The sequence below is a fragment of the Hyperolius riggenbachi genome, chromosome 2 (assembly GCF_040937935.1).
Source record: "Hyperolius riggenbachi isolate aHypRig1 chromosome 2, aHypRig1.pri, whole genome shotgun sequence".
Taxonomy (NCBI): Eukaryota; Metazoa; Chordata; class Amphibia; order Anura; family Hyperoliidae; genus Hyperolius; species Hyperolius riggenbachi.
The window spans coordinates 34,133,953-34,149,453 of record NC_090647.1 but is presented as its reverse complement, the minus strand read 5'-3'; the positions used below and the strand labels follow the sequence as shown (position 1 = coordinate 34,149,453).

The 15,501-nt window shown below is 49.7% G+C and overlaps 1 protein-coding gene across 1 annotated transcript in view; it reads left to right on the top strand.

Annotated features, from left to right (window-relative positions):
* Positions 1-13,828, top strand: part of C2CD3 (C2 domain containing 3 centriole elongation regulator) — a 91,178-nt gene extending 77,350 nt beyond the window's left edge. The window contains exons 32-33 of the mRNA XM_068266629.1: positions 2,574-2,682; positions 12,977-13,828. Coding sequence (XP_068122730.1) covers positions 2,574-2,682; positions 12,977-13,120 — 253 coding nt within the window. The 3' untranslated portion in view covers positions 13,121-13,828. The remainder of the gene's footprint in view (positions 1-2,573; positions 2,683-12,976) is intronic.
* Positions 13,829-15,501: the final 1,673 nt, after the last annotated feature.

The following is a 15,501-nucleotide window of genomic DNA, read 5'->3' as shown; positions in this document are numbered from 1 at the left end:
AACTCAAGCAAGCAAGCAAGCAAGCATGTGCTTTCTGGTCACCTGATCTGCATGCTTGTTACAAAACACACCTGAAGTGTGCCAAAACTTCAAAGTGTACCAGAGATGGTACGCTAGGCTTGATTTATACTTACCCGGGTCTTTCTCCAGCTCCATGAGCGGTGCTGAGTCCCTCACCGTCCTCCTTGGCCCCTCCAAACTGGCGCTACGATTGCTGGTAATCCGCTCAATAGCCACCAGTCAAGGTCTTCTGTGCATGCATGGCTCGGCCATGTTCCCGTCCCCTGGAACTTTGTTCGCCTGCACAGTAGTACTGCCCAGGTGCAGAACGCTCCAGGGGACAGGAACGCGGCGTGGGGTGCACGCGCAGCCGAGCCTGCATGGGCAGAAGACTGACTGGCAGCGCCTGACCGGATTACCGGCAATCGCAGCGCCAGAACGGAGAGGCCGAGAAAGACAGCGAGAAACTCAGTGCTGCTCTTGGGGCTGGAGTCCCTCGCAGTAGAGCAGACCTGACTGGGATCGGCTATTTCTGTCTGATCCCAAGCCGCGAGCCGCTACTGCACCTACGCTGGAGCCGGGAAGAGAAATATTTACATGGCCGGCGTTCAGAGCAGAATAGCGAGACCACCGTGGGACTGAGGACGACGGGGGGGAAGCCTCAGTTGGATCCAGAGGCTTCCCCCTCCTGAGTTAAGTACCCCCCCCACCCCCCCCCCCCCCAGGGGCCCTTTTTTCGATACAGGTTTTCTTTAAGGGCCAGAGCAGTTTTGCCATTTTATAGGTGTCCCGTTTTATATAGCCAGGCATAGGCATCCCCAGTATAGATAGCCAGGCATAGGCGTCCCCAGTATGAATAATCAGGCATAGGCGTCCCCAGTATGAATAGCCAGGCATAGGCGTCCCCAGTATGAATAATCAGGCATAGGCGTCCCCAGTATGAATAATCAGGCATAGGCGTCCCCAGTATGAATAGCCAGGCATAGGCGTCCCCAGTATGAATAGCCAGGCATAGGCGTCCCCAGTATAGACAGACAGGCATAGGCGTCCCCAGTATGAATAGCCAGGCATAGGCGTCCCCAGTATGAATAGCCAGGCATAGGCGTCCCCAGTATGAATAGCCAGGCATAGGCGTCCCCAGTATGAATAGCCAGGCATAGGCGTCCCCAGTATGAATAGCCAGGCATAGGCGTCCCCAGTATGAATAATCAGGCATAGGCGTCCCCAGTATGAATAGCCAGGCATAGGCGTCCCCAGTATGAATAGCCAGGCATAGGCGTCCCCAGTATGAATAGCCAGGCATAGGCGTCCCCAGTATGAATAGCCAGGCATAGGCGTCCCCAGTATAGATAGACAGGCATAGGCATCCCCAGTATGAATAGCCAGGCATAGGCATCCCCAGTATGAATAGCCAGGCATAGGCGTCCCCAGTATGAATAGCCAGGCATAGGCGTCCCCAGTATGAATAGCCAGGCATAGGCGTCCCCAGTATGAATAGCCAGGCATAGGCATCCCCAGTATGAATAGACTGGCTTAGGCGTCCCCAGTATAGATAGACAGGCCTAGGCATCCTCAGTATAGATAGACAGGCATAGGCGTCCCCAGTACAGATAGACAGGCCTAGGCATCCTCAGTATAGATAGCCAGGCCTAGGCATCCCCAGTATGAATAGCCAGGCATAGGCGTCCCCAGTATAGATAGACAGGCCTAAGTGTCCACAGTACAGATAGACAGGCCTAGGCATCCCCAGTATAGATAGCCAGGCTTAGGCATCCCCAGTATAGATAGCCAGGCTTAGGCGTCCCCAGTATAGATAGACAGGCCTAAGTGTCCACAGTATAGACAGACAGGCCTAGGTGTCCCCAGCATAGGTAGCCAGGCATTACTCCTCTCACCAGGTCAAGCAACGAGCGGCTCTCCCTGCCATCCATGATCGCACTGCCACTAAGTTCTGGGTCCCGGCTTGATGATGTCATCAAGCCGGGACCCGACACTAGAAGCAGTGCAAGGCTGGATGCCAGGCAGAGCGAAGGAAAAGCGAGGAACATTAGGAGAGGCGAATCCCGGTCCTCTTCTGATGTCGCTGCCTTTAGTGAATACTGCGATCGTAGTGATCAGGAGCCAATCGCCATAGCCCCTGATCAGTGAGGGGAGATGTCAGCTGTCATATTACAGCTGAATCTCCCCGTTCTGCTCTGTGCGATCGCGCCGGGACTTCAAGGACATTAGTTATGTCCTGTCTGCAGCAGGCAGCCTCACAGAGGGCTTAACTGTAATGTGCTTGGTCCCAAAGGGGTTAATCTGATGTTATCGGTAGGTGTGGTTGGTGAAATGCAAATAATTCTGAGTTGATGGAGAATTATGCACATTTTGCATGCAAATGTATTTGATTGGTTTCTTTTCAATCTGCATAAATTTACATACATAATTTGCCATACTTATGTGCTTCTCATCCATAGTTATCAGTGTTCTGTTTCCCTGATGCATGATATTCTGTGTTCTGCTGCATTAATGAGCAGTTTTTCGATTGGCTGTCCATCATGCATAGAGTTTCCTTAGCCCTCCTCCATCAGATCAGACCCCATCCAGCTTCCCAATTTCTTCCTCCCTCCTCAGCACCTGGAAGCCTCTATGAGGCTGCTGAGCCAATCACCAGTTCTCCCATCATCCTCTGCACACAAGGTAAGTGACACCTCATTATCATCCAATGACCATTTATATCCATGTCTGCTGCAGCTGCTCAGAGACTACAGCTCCCAGCATGCCCCGGTAGGAGTGGTCACTCACTGAGCTGCCACTGATATCATTTTCTCCGATCTACTGTTATCTGGTTGTCAACCTGTCAGGCCTGGAACCCACTAGCAGGGCTTTTCTAAGCACTTGTGATTTAAAAAGCTAATGTAATGCTACATGTGTGAGGGATGTGACTTTTTTTTTTTTATCAATCATAGCTTTACAATAGCATATGTTTTACAAATCACAAGTGCTTAGAAAACCACTGCTAGTGGGTCACGGGCCTCAGTCCTAATCAGAGATGGCCAATGAGATACAAATAATTCTGGCCTACACACACTTTATGCAACTTGGAGGAGTGAATTAAAATGCTGAGCCGCTCCACACGTATCCGAACAGAGTCTGTCAGGCCGGGGAGTGTCAGAACTTCCTGCCAGTCATTCAGTTTCTGCAGGTGTGGGAAAACAAGCAACAATAGTTCTAATCTATACAGCAAATTACTACTGCAGGAAGAGAAATGTAACTGTCCTGTCTGCACTGAAAACTGTTGCAATCAGAAACGAAAAGGTTGCAAAGAAAAAAAAAAGTTGTCCTTTTACAGGTATACAGTATAGCAAACGCTAGTGTTTTGCGCGGGTGATCTTTACTGCAATTTACCATGACACTCTGGCGATTCCCAAATGATCGCAATCAGCGTTTTTTTAAGCACTGTATCACAATCGATCCAGAATCTAGGCAAAATGCTACATGCAACATGTTTTACGATTGTCACGAATCACCCGCGATCGGTGGCAATCGCAGCAGTGAGATCACTGCCATTAAGTTTGTATTGCGCTGGTGCTTTAAAAAGCACTAGCGCTTTGGCGATTTAGTAGGAATCACCCGCTAATCGCTGAAGTGAGAACAGGCCCTAAAGCTTGTCAGTCAGTGATGCAGAGGGGCCACCAGGGGGAGCGCTTGTGTTTCTAATAGCTCAGTTGCTGCATGACAGGACACGGTGATAGATGGAGTCACATGGAGCGTGCAGAAGGAAATTGCTTCTGTTTTCAGTGTCAATAGATTTAGTGTTTTTGTAAAATATGTCATGTATTATGGAAAGATTTCCTGACTCTGCAGACAAGAATTGCCTCTTTATACGGCGAGTTATTTCATTGGAAATCTATAAATGGCCGATTCCTTGTAGCAGAGGAGCAACAATGTCACTACTGATCCCTTTCTCGATTGGAAGCAGATCGGACATGCTGGAAATTATCCAACGAGGGGAGATTTCATGGTGTGTGCTCAGCCAAAGGACTTGTTCACACTGCAGGCGGTTTTGGTTTTTGTTTTTTACACTTGGGCGATTTTTCAAATCGCTCCCCGACTGCATGGACAATGAATGTCTATGAGAAGGTTCATATCAGCGCGGGTCGTGTGCTGTCCGTTCAGTAAAGCGGTGCCTGGACCATTTCTGGGGCGATTCAGCCTCAGTGGCAAGTAGAGCAAGAACGCAAAACGCTCACAAAATCGTTTTCTGCAGCGAATGCGTTTCCGTTTTAAAGAATAACTTGTATTTATTATTTTCTGGATCAAAGTTCACTCCCTGACTTGCGTCAGGGAGTGAATTACAAAACCTCTTGGAAAAAACGCTTAGAAAACCGCTAAGCACAAAAACAAATTGCCCACCCAAGCGCCGGTAATCGGAAAAAATAGATGCCTCTAAAAAAATCCCGCCGCAGATGAACACGCGAACGAAATGCAATGTGAACAAGGCCTTAAGGAGACCTCCATGGCTTATCACCAAATCGTACATCAAAGGGAACCTAAAGTAAACTTAAAAAAAGAGTTTCACTTACCTGGGGCTTCTACCAGCCGCCCTGTGCCCGTGCCGTCACTGAACGATCCTTGGGTCCTCTGCAGCGGCTGAGTTTTGTTCCTGATGACTCAGCCAGTTGATGGCAACTGCGCCTGCACGGCCCTGGCCACGCGTCCTCGATCACTCTCCTGGCAGCGGGAACGTGATCGAGGATGGGTGCCCCACGCAGACGCAGTGGCCATCGACTGGCTGAGTTGTCAGGAGTGAAACTCGGCCGCTGCGAGGGACCCAAGGATCGTTCCAGGACAGGGCTGCTGCAGGGGGCTGATAGAAGACCCAGGTAAGTTTACTTTGGGTTCCCTATTATCAGCAGTGATCATTAGTTCTGCATAAAAAAAATTATTTTGTGTACAATTTATATTTTCAACACTATTTAACTTCTGACTTATTTACTTCTGACGGATTATTTTATTTGCAGCTACTAGGATAATAGCGTTATTATTTCCTTTTAACCTATTCCATTTGCCTGGCTGTCTTGCTGATCCTCTGTCTGTGTGCCCCCGTATGTCAGATGAGTGCCTTCCGTGTGTCAGACACCTGCGTGACACCTGCGTGCCCCCATATAACTGCTGTCTGCATGCCCCCGTATGTCAGATGCCTGTGTGCCCCTGTATGTCAGATGCCTGTGTGCCCCTGTATGTCAGATGCCTGTGTGCCCCTGTATGTCAGATGCCTGTGTGCCCCTGTATATCAGATGCCTGTGTGCCCCCGTATGTCAGATGCCTGTGTGCCCCTGTATGTCAGATGCCTGTGTGCCCCTGTATATCAGATGCCTGTGTGCCCCTGTATGTCAGATTCCTGTGTGCCCCTGTATGTCAGATGCCTGTGTGCCCCCGTATGTCAGATGCCTGTGTGCCCCTGTATGTCAGATGCCTGTGTGCCCCTGTATGTCAGATGCCTGTGTGCCCCTGTATGTCAGATGCCTGTGTGCCCCTGTATGTCAGATGCCTGTGTGCCCCTGTATGTCAGATGCCTGTGTGCCCCTGTATGTCAGATGCCTGTGTGCCCCTGTATGTCAGATGCCTGTGTGCCCCCGTATATCAGATGCCTGTGTGCCCCCGTATGTCAGATGCCTGTGTGCCCCCGTATGTCAGATGCCTGTGTGCCCCCGTATGCCAGATGCCTGTGTGCCCCCATATGCCAGATGCCTGTGTGCCCCCGTATGCCAGATGCCTGTGTGCCCCCGTATGCCAGATGCCTGTGTGCCCCCGTATGCCAGATGCCTGTGTGCCCCCGTATGCCAGATGCCTGTGTGCCCCCGTATGCCAGATGCCTGTGTGCCCCCGTATGCCAGATGCCTGTGTGCCCCCGTATGCCAGATGCCTGTGTGCCCCCGTATGCCAGATGCCTGTGTGCCCCCGTATGCCAGATGCCTGTGTGCCCCCGTATGCCAGATGCCTGTGTGCCCCCGTATGCCAGATGCCTGTGTGCCCCCGTATGCCAGATGCCTGTGTGCCCCCGTATGTCAGATGCCTGTGTGCCCCCGTATGTCAGATGCCTGTGTGCCCCCGTATGTCAGATGCCTGTGTGCCCCCGTATGTCAGATGCCTGTGTGCCCCCGTATGTCAGATGCCTGTGTGCCCCCGTATGTCAGATGCCTGTGTGCCCCCGTATGTCAGATGCCTGTGTGCCCCCGTATGTCAGATGCCTGTGTGCCCCCGTATGTCAGATGCCTGTGTGCCCCCGTATGTCAGATGCCTGTGTGCCCCCGTATGTCAGATGCCTGTGTGCCCCCGTATGTCCGATGCCTGTGTGCCCCCGTATGTCAGATGCCTGTATGTCAGATGCCTGTGTGCCTCCGTATGTCAGATGCCTGTGTGCCCCCGTATGTCAGATGCCTGTGTGCCCCCGTATGTCAGATGCCTGTGTGCCCCTGTATGTCAGATGCCTGTGTGCCCCCGTATGTCAGATGCCTGTGTGCCCCCGTATGTCAGATGCCTGTATGTCAGATGCCTGTGTGCCCCCGTATGTCAGATGCCTGTGTGCCCCCGTATGTCAGATGCCTGTGTGCCCCCGTATGTCAGATGCCTGTATATCAGATGCCTGTGTGCCCCCGTATGTCAGATGCCTGTGTGCCCCCGTATGTCAGATGCCTGTGTGCCCCCGTATGTCAGATGCCTGTGTGCCCCTGTATGTCAGATGCCTGTGTGCCCCCGTATGTCAGATGCCTGTGTGCCCCCGTATGTCAGATGCCTGTGTGCCCCCGTATGTCAGATGCCTGTGTGCCCCTGTATGTCAGATGCCTGTGTGCCCCTCTATATCAGATGCCTGAGTGCCCCCGTATGTCAGATGCCTGTGTGCCCCTCTATATCAGATGCCTGTGTGCCCCCGTATGTCAGATGCCTGTGTGCCCCGGTATGTCAGATGCCCGTGTGCCCCTCTATATCAGATGCCTGAGTGCCCCCGTATGTCAGATGCCTGTGTGCCCCTCTATATCAGATGCCTGTGTGCCCCCGTATGTCAGATGCCTGTGTGCCCCCGTATGCCAGTTGCGTGTGTGCCCCCGTATGTCAGATGCCTGTGTGCCCCCGTATGTCAGATGCCTGTGTGCCCCCGTATGTCAGATGCCTGTGTGCCCCCGTATGTCAGATGCCTGTGTGCCCCCGTATGTCAGATGCCTGTGTGCCTCCGTATGTCAGATGCCTGTGTGCCCCCGTATGTCAGATGCCTGTGTGCCCCCGTATGTCAGATGCCTGTGTGCCCCCGTATGTCAGATGCCTGTGTGCCCCCGTATGTCAGATGCCTGTGTGCCCCCGTATGCCAGATGCCTGTGTGCCCCCGTATGTCAGATGCCTGTGTGCCTCCGTATGTCAGATGCCTGTATATCAGATGCCTGTGTGCCCCCGTATGTCAGATGCCTGTGTGCCCCCGTATGTCAGATGCCTGTGTGCCCCCGTATGTCAGATGCCTGTGTGCCCCCGTATGTCAGATGCCTGTGTGCCCCCGTATGCCAGTTGCCTGTGTGCCCCCGTATGTCAGATGCCTGTGTGCCCCCGTATGCCAGTTGCCTGTGTGCCCCCGTATGTCAGATGCCTGTGTGCCCCCGTATGTCAGATGCCTGTGTGCCCCCATATGCCAGTTGCGTGTGTGCCCCTGTATATCAGATGCCTGTGTGCCCCCGTATGTCAGATGCCGGTGTGCCCCCGTATGTCAGATGCCTGTGTGCCCCCGTATGTCAGATGCCTGTGTGCCCCCGTATGTCAGATGCCTGTGTGCCCCCGTATGTCAGATGCCTGTGTGCCCCCGTATGTCAGATGCCTGTGTGCCCCCGTATGTCAGATGCCTGTGTGCCCCCGTATGTCAGATGCCTGTGTGCCTCCGTATGTCAGATGCCTGTGTGCCCCCGTATGTCAGATGCCTATGTGCCCCCATATGTCAGATGCCTGTGTGCCCCCATATGCCAGATGCCTGTGTGCCCCCGTATGTCAGATGCCTGTGTGCCCCCGTATGTCAGATGCCTGTGTGCCCCCATATGTCAGATGCCTATGTGCCCCCATATGTCAGATGCCTGTGTGCCCCCATATTCCAGATGCCTGTGTGTCCCCGTATGTCAGATGCCTGTGTGCCCCCGTATGTCAGATGCCTGTGTGCCCCTGTATGTCAGATGCCTTTGTGCCGCCGCCTGAGCCAGCTATGGGCAGATGATGTGCTCCGGCAAACACCTGGCTTTCTGATGTCTGGCACGGCAGGTGTGGGGTGTGAGGAGCAGATAGGTGCCCCCTGCAGGTCAGGGACGGCGTATTGTTCCTCCAGCATTTTGTCATAAACATGTTTTTCTCTTCTTGGTATTTCTTCTTTTGTCTGAGAACCGGCTGAGTGCAGCCAACTCCCAACTACTGACACGGAACAAGTGTCCCCTGCTGTCCCTTTCTCCTCCGCCGCAGGCCTGCTTAACCCCTTCCTCTCCATGTGCACGGATCTCGTACATAAAGAGGATCTCTGGGCACACAGTAAACAGCCTAGGCTAAGGGTCAGGGGCAGGGCTGCATACCCAATATACAGAAATATATAGCTATAGGAAGTGTTCCTAATGCTGCAACCAGGAAAATGAACATACAAGTGGGAATAATTTCCTGCATTCTACTTTGTCACTACAGGTCCTCTTTAGCATTTCCCACTCCTTGTAGCAAGCTATGTTGTGTGTGGCTGATTGGTGTACTGTACTGTATGAGAACATCACATGACGCACAGCATATACTGTACAGGACATGGCAGTACGCTGGCAGCACTGGCACTGTGTACAAAGTTCAAGGCATTGATAATCCGGAACTGGCCGGCTCTGTGAAATGTGCGGACGCTGAAATTAGCTACTGATGTGGTCCAGTCCCAGCCTTGCAGTTGATAAGTATTACTCAACAACAGCTGTGCCAGCCACTCCGAGGATTAACTCCCTCTGTGCCAGGGGAGTGGTATAATGCCATCCCCCGGCCACTCCGAGGATTAACTCCCTCTGTGCCAGGGGAGTGGTATAATGCCATCCCCCGGCCACTCCGAGTATTAACTCCCTCTGTGCCAGGGGAGTGGTATAATGCCATCCCCCGGCCACTCCGAGGATTAACCCCTCCACCACCTTTGTGCCAGGGAAGTGGTATAATGCCATCCCCGAGCCACTCTGAGGATTAACCCCTCCACCACCTCTGTGCCAGGGAAGTGGTATAATGCCATCCCCCAGCCACTCCGAGAATTAACCCCCCCCACCACCTCTGTGCCAGGGAAGTGGTATAATGCCATCCCCCAGCCACTCCGAGGATTAACCCCTCCACCACCTCTGTGCCAGGGAAGTGGTATAATGCCATCCCCCAGCCACTCCGAGGATTAACCCCTTCACTGCTTCTGTAACTGAGAACTGGTATTATTCCATCCCCCAGCTTCATTTAAAGGACAACAGAAGACTATGGAGGCTGCCATATTTATTTCCTTTTAAACAATACCAGTTGCCTGGAAGGCCTGCTGATCTTTTTGGCTGCAGTAGTATCTGAATAACACCAGAAACAAGCATGCAGCTAGTCTTGTCAGATCTGACATTAATGTCAGAAACACCTGATCTGCTGCATGCTTGTTCAGGGTCTATGGCTAATAGTATTAGAGGCAGAGGATCAGCAGGGCTGCCAGGTAACTGGTGTTGCTTAAAGAGAATCTGTATTGTTAAAATCGCACAAAAATAAACATACCAGTGCGTTAGGGGACATCTCCTATTACCCTCTGTCACAATTTCGCCGCTTCCCGCCGCATTAAAAGTGGTTAAAAACAGTTTTAAAAAGTTTGTTTATAAACAAAATGGCCACCAAAACAGGAAGTAGGTTATAGAAAATACATAGAAAATACATCCATACACAAGTAGGCTGTATACACCCTTCCTTTTGTATCTCAAGAGATCATTGTGTGAAACACACTTCTGCTCTCATGCACTGAAGTTTCAGGCTGCTCTTTTCTTCTTGCAAACAGCTTTGCCCTTGTCTGTAATCCTCAGTATGTGAAAGCCCAGCTAGCTCAGAGGACGATTTATCCAGCTTGTAAGAGAGAAGAGAGAATCTGCCATAATCTAAATGACACACAGGCAGTGTGCAGAGAGGTGCCTGGAGGGGGGAGATTCATCACAGAACCACAACACTGAAGAACTTGGCAGCCTTCCAGACACAGGCCGACAAGTCTGACAGGGGAAAAATACATTGATTTATTACAGAGACAGTGATAGTATAAAGTGCTGCAGTTAGCTAGAACACATTAGAATAGCTTTTGGAACTTGTAGGATGATAAAAAACAGGATGCAATTTTTGTTACGGAGTCTCTTTAAAAGGAAAAAATATGGCAGCCTCCATATCCCCTCTCACTTCAGTTGTCCTTTAAAGGGACTCCGAGCAGTGCAGAAACTATGGAAAGATGCATATCATTTTAAAGCTCTCTTTCTCCTCTTTCCAATGATATATAAACCACCACCCTACGTCTTTTAGTTTTCGCTATTTTCGCGATTGAATTTGCCGCGGCCGCAATTTCAATCGCGAAAATAGAGAAAACTAAAAGGCGTAGGGCAACGATTTAGGTGTCGTCAGAAAGAGGAGAAAGAGAGCTTTAAAATGATATCCATCAAGCCATAGTTATATTGTATTACAGAGGACGACACTTTCCCCAGTGTCAGCAGCTCCATTCTGCTGAATGCAGCTGCTGACTTTGACAAAAAGTCGCCCTGTGTAATACAATATAACTATGGAAAGATGGATATCATTTTAAAGCTCTCTTTCTCCTCTTTCTGACGACACCTAAATCGTTGCCCTACGCCTTTTAGTTTTCTCTATTTTCGTGATCGAAATCGCGGCCGCGGCAAATTCAATCGCGAAAATAGCGAAAACTAAAAGGCGTAGGGTGGTGGTTTATATATCATTGGAAAGAGGAGAAAGAGAGCTTTAAAATGATGTGCATCTTTCCATAGTTTCTGCACTGCTCGGAGTCCCTTTAAGTTGCCATACAGTGGTGGATTTGGTCAAGAGATCATTATCTGATCAGGGAGGAATGCATCTCATCAAACCCCTCCACACACTCTACAGTACACAGACTTGAATAGATTTCAGCATGTATGATTTCTAGCAGATTCAAATCGTCCGGATATCGATTAAAAAACTGACCAGTGTATGGCCTCCCTAAGGCTTAACCCCTTCACCACCTCTCTATCGAGACATTTCATGGAATATATGATATAAAGCCTAATCTGGCATGGCAAATAAGAGGAAGGAGGCACTCTTGCTTGGCAGTATAGATTATATTGTACACAACCAGTACACCGATCTATTGCCAAGCAAGAGTGCCTCCCTCATCTTATTTGAATAGTTGATGAAGATGGCCATACACTTATAGATTTGTAGCAGATTCGACCATCAGATAGATTTCTGTCAGATGCCTGTCAAGTCGAATCTGATGCGAGCCACACACTAGGAACATATTTCCAATACATTTCAAAATGAAATCTATTGGAAATCGATCTAAATGCATTATTGGACCATTTGATCCAATGCAACTCTATGGGCTATCGATCTGCTGCCAGCAGCAGCAAATCAACCTAGATTTTCCATCCTGTCAGATCAAATCTATCGAGATCGGCCACAAATCGATCAATTGATTTGATCGATTTTATAGAATCGATCAATCGATCGATGGCTGAAATCAACCAGTGTATGGGCCCCTTAAGCCGGAGCAGTTCTTTTCAGCGCAGAAAGATTTGGGTGCAGCCGGCGCCACCATAGGCCGTAATAGGAATTAGTGGCGCACAGGGGGTAACTCCGGGGCTGTCAGAAGACGGAGCTGAAGTTACTTTTACACAATAATTTGGCCGCCAGCAATTGCTGGAAGCTGAATTATATAATTCCCCACCATCCACATGGACCTGGAGGGGGAATAGTAATTAACGCCGCTGGGAACTTGTGCAGAAGCAGGATAAGCCATACTGTCTGTATGCTGCGCCCAAGTCTCCCGGCACCGATTTTAAATGTGTGCCCTTAAGCGTGTGGTGTGGTGAACCACAGGGGGTGGGCACCAGCAGCCAGGCGAGACTATCCCCGGAAGGAGGTTGGAGAAAGGGTCACCTATTGCGATTACAGAGGACAATTCTGCTTAAACGATCTATGCTGTATTTTTTTGTTTGTTTATTTGTATTTGGCTGCCTTAAAGAGAATCTGTATTGTTAAAATCACACAAAAGTAAACATACCAGTGCGTTAGGGGACATCTCCTATTACCCTCTGTCACAATTTCACCGCTCCCCGCCGCATTAAAAGTGGTTAAAAACAGTTTTAAAAAGTTATTTTATAAACAAACAAAATGGCCACCAAAACAGGAAGTAGGTTGATGTACAGTATGTCTACACATAGAAAATACATCCATACATAAGCAGGCTGTATACACCCTTCCTTTTGAATCTCAAGAGATCATTTGTGTGTTTCTTTCCCCCTGCATCTCTCATGCACTGAAGTTTCAGGCTGCTCTTTTCTTCCTGCAAACAGCTTTGCCCTTGTCTGTAATTCCTCACTATGTGAAAGCCCAGCCAGCTCAGAGGACGATTTATCCAGCTTGTAAAAGATAAGAGAGAAGAGAGAAGCTGCTCTAATCTAAATAACGCACAGGCAGTGTGCATAGAGGGGCCTGAAAGGGGGAGTTCATAGCAGAACCACAACACTGAAGAACTTGGCAGCCTTCCAGACACAGGCTGACAAGTCTGACAAGAGAGAGATAAGTTGATTTATTACAGAGACTGTGATAGTACAAAATGCTGCAGTAAGCCAGAACACATTAGAATAGCTTTTGGAACTTGTAGGATGATAAAAAACAGGATGCAATTTTTGTTACGGAGTCTCTTTAAGGGTTTAGAGTTTAAAAATATTTTATTTGTTTTGGCTTTTAGGCTGATGAGGCACAAATCGCCAGAGGAATCCCCTTTCGCCGGCGACCGCGTCAGACACCGAAAATAACCACTGAGGAATTGCCGAAAGAAGAGACCAAACGTATCGCAAGGATTTTTGCTGCGCAGTTTCCCAACAAGAAGTAAAACCTTACTGGTCGGTTTATGCAATAGCATCAAGACCACTTCCATCATTGGGGACTCAGCGGTCTTCGGGCAAACTGAGATGAGTTGGGCAAATCCCATAGCCTTCAGTAGAGCATCATGCTGCGTCAGTGGAGGTGTGGCTATGTGTGAGTCACCAGAGGCGTGGCTGTGTTTCACCGGAGGCGTGGCTATGCTGACTCACCAGAGGCGTGGCTATAATGTACTCTGCCTCTTTCATCCGTGCATGGATTGCATTGGAAGAGGCAGCTATCACATCCACTTCCTACATGTGGATCTAGCAAGTACTGGTGCTCTTTATTGTAATCGAGAACCGTAAAATGGCCTGGAACTGGCTTTATGAAACTTTTGCACCTATCACTAGGTACTGGAGTAACCAATAACTACAGATATAATTACCTAGTTGATCCTGCAATGCCGTGCCAGGGAAGGGTGCGCTGCAGAAGGAAGCTATCTGTCCAGCATACTCGCACTCCTCCCCATCTCCTCCTTTGTAGTGACTTGTCACCATGGCAACAGCTGATGCATCACTCCTAATTGGACCTGAACAGCGGAACTTTCACTGGACCAAACATGCTGACTTCACAGAGACTGACAGCGTCTTCTTATTGCTCTTGTACTCGGCAATAGGACCAAGCAGCACATCCGTACAGTGATCACTCCTAAAATATCACCTGAGCCAATCACCAAGAGTTGCTTTAGCCAGCAATTATTGAAAGCGTGTACATAGCTTTGGGAATAAGTATTGTGCACTGAAGTACTGATAAGAGCTGCACAGTTATGATAAGCAGTACAAACAGACAAAAGTGGGAAAAGACCTAATGCCTGCTACTCACGGTGCAATTTTCCATCAGCTTGATGGTAGAAACGATTATTACCGACTGATCTGATCGATTTTTCCAAATCACTTCTATACAAAATCAGACAGTTCAACGATTGGAAATTAGAACCTCTCGGATATAATCAATTAGAGCGTCAATCTGGCGGAAAATTGCATCGTGTGAGCCAGGCATAAGAAGCAGTGAGAAAGTCAGCATAACGATTGTGTACAATTCCTGACTTCTGAAACAAATATCTATCATCTGCACATCATGTCTGAAAAAGGCAGGGGAGAGAATGGAGTACAGAGAGGAGTGATTAGACCTAATCTGTAGATAACCGATATGAGACAAGTCACAGATATGTAGGTAACACCACCACACACAATTATGGGGTCACTGGGAGTGGAAGAGAGACAAGGGAGCTGTCAGACCAGCAGAGGGCAGCCACAGCAATGTTTGGCGTACATGTACAGGCTGCTGGTAAAGGGGAAGCATCTGTAATCAATGGGCGACAGGGTGGGTTCCTCGAAGTGCCCCAGGGGAGCAAAATCACTAACGCAGTTGTGTCCGCTTTTCAGTTACACGTCAATGTTAGAGATGCTGAAAAGTGGACAGAAGCGGATACAACTGTGCCAGTGGGCTCAGCCTCTAATCCTATATAATGAAACCCCTGTGTCTCTGCATCCTGTCGCTGAGTGTGCGTGGCCCTGCTTACCGCTACTGCGCATGTGCCGCAGGGACAGCAGGACAGGTGCGCACGGGGGGGGGGGGGGTGACAACACACGTGGCGGTGCAGGTGCGCACGTGCGGCGGCAATTGGCAGACTTAGAGCCCACTTTTAAACGGGCTAAGGTCACAGGTGGATTATAATTACGGGCTGCAATCCTGGGATGATTCCGTATATTGATTTTATAAGAATAGGTAAAGCAAACCTGTGCTGGTTTCCATGACAACAAACTGCTGGCTGCAATGTATACAGACTTTATGCCTCAGCAGCACTGGCTGCTCTCATTAATGAGATTCCCTGGTAAGTTTCCATGTTTGGCTGGACTTCCTGGTTCAGAAGCCCAGCCACGCCTCTTCCCACTCCTGCCATGCTTCGTCCAACCCCTTGCTATAACTCCACCCCCTATGCTGCTTCCTCCCACCCCCTCATAGTCCCCGTGATGACATCACCACCTAACCTCTAGATCAATATTGGTCATCTGGGAGGGGGTAGCAGTCAAGTACAGAAACTTGATGCAGGAGAAGGTACTTTGAACGCTCCTTTCCTGTGTGATCTCCTCATTTCAGGAACCAAAGCCTGACTCCACCATAAACGGAGATGTCACTTGTGGCGCATACGAGATAACTGGCTGCTGGTAGACTTGGGTGCCGGATACAGCCGGTATATCGCTTTCCTTGCTCCTGCACAAGTCCTGGTGGCGTTAATTACTCTTCCCCCTCCAGGTCCTCGTGGATGGTGGGGAATTATGTAATTCAGCTTTCAGCTATTGCTATCGGCCGAATTACAGTGTTTTAAATGTAACTTCAGCTCCGTCT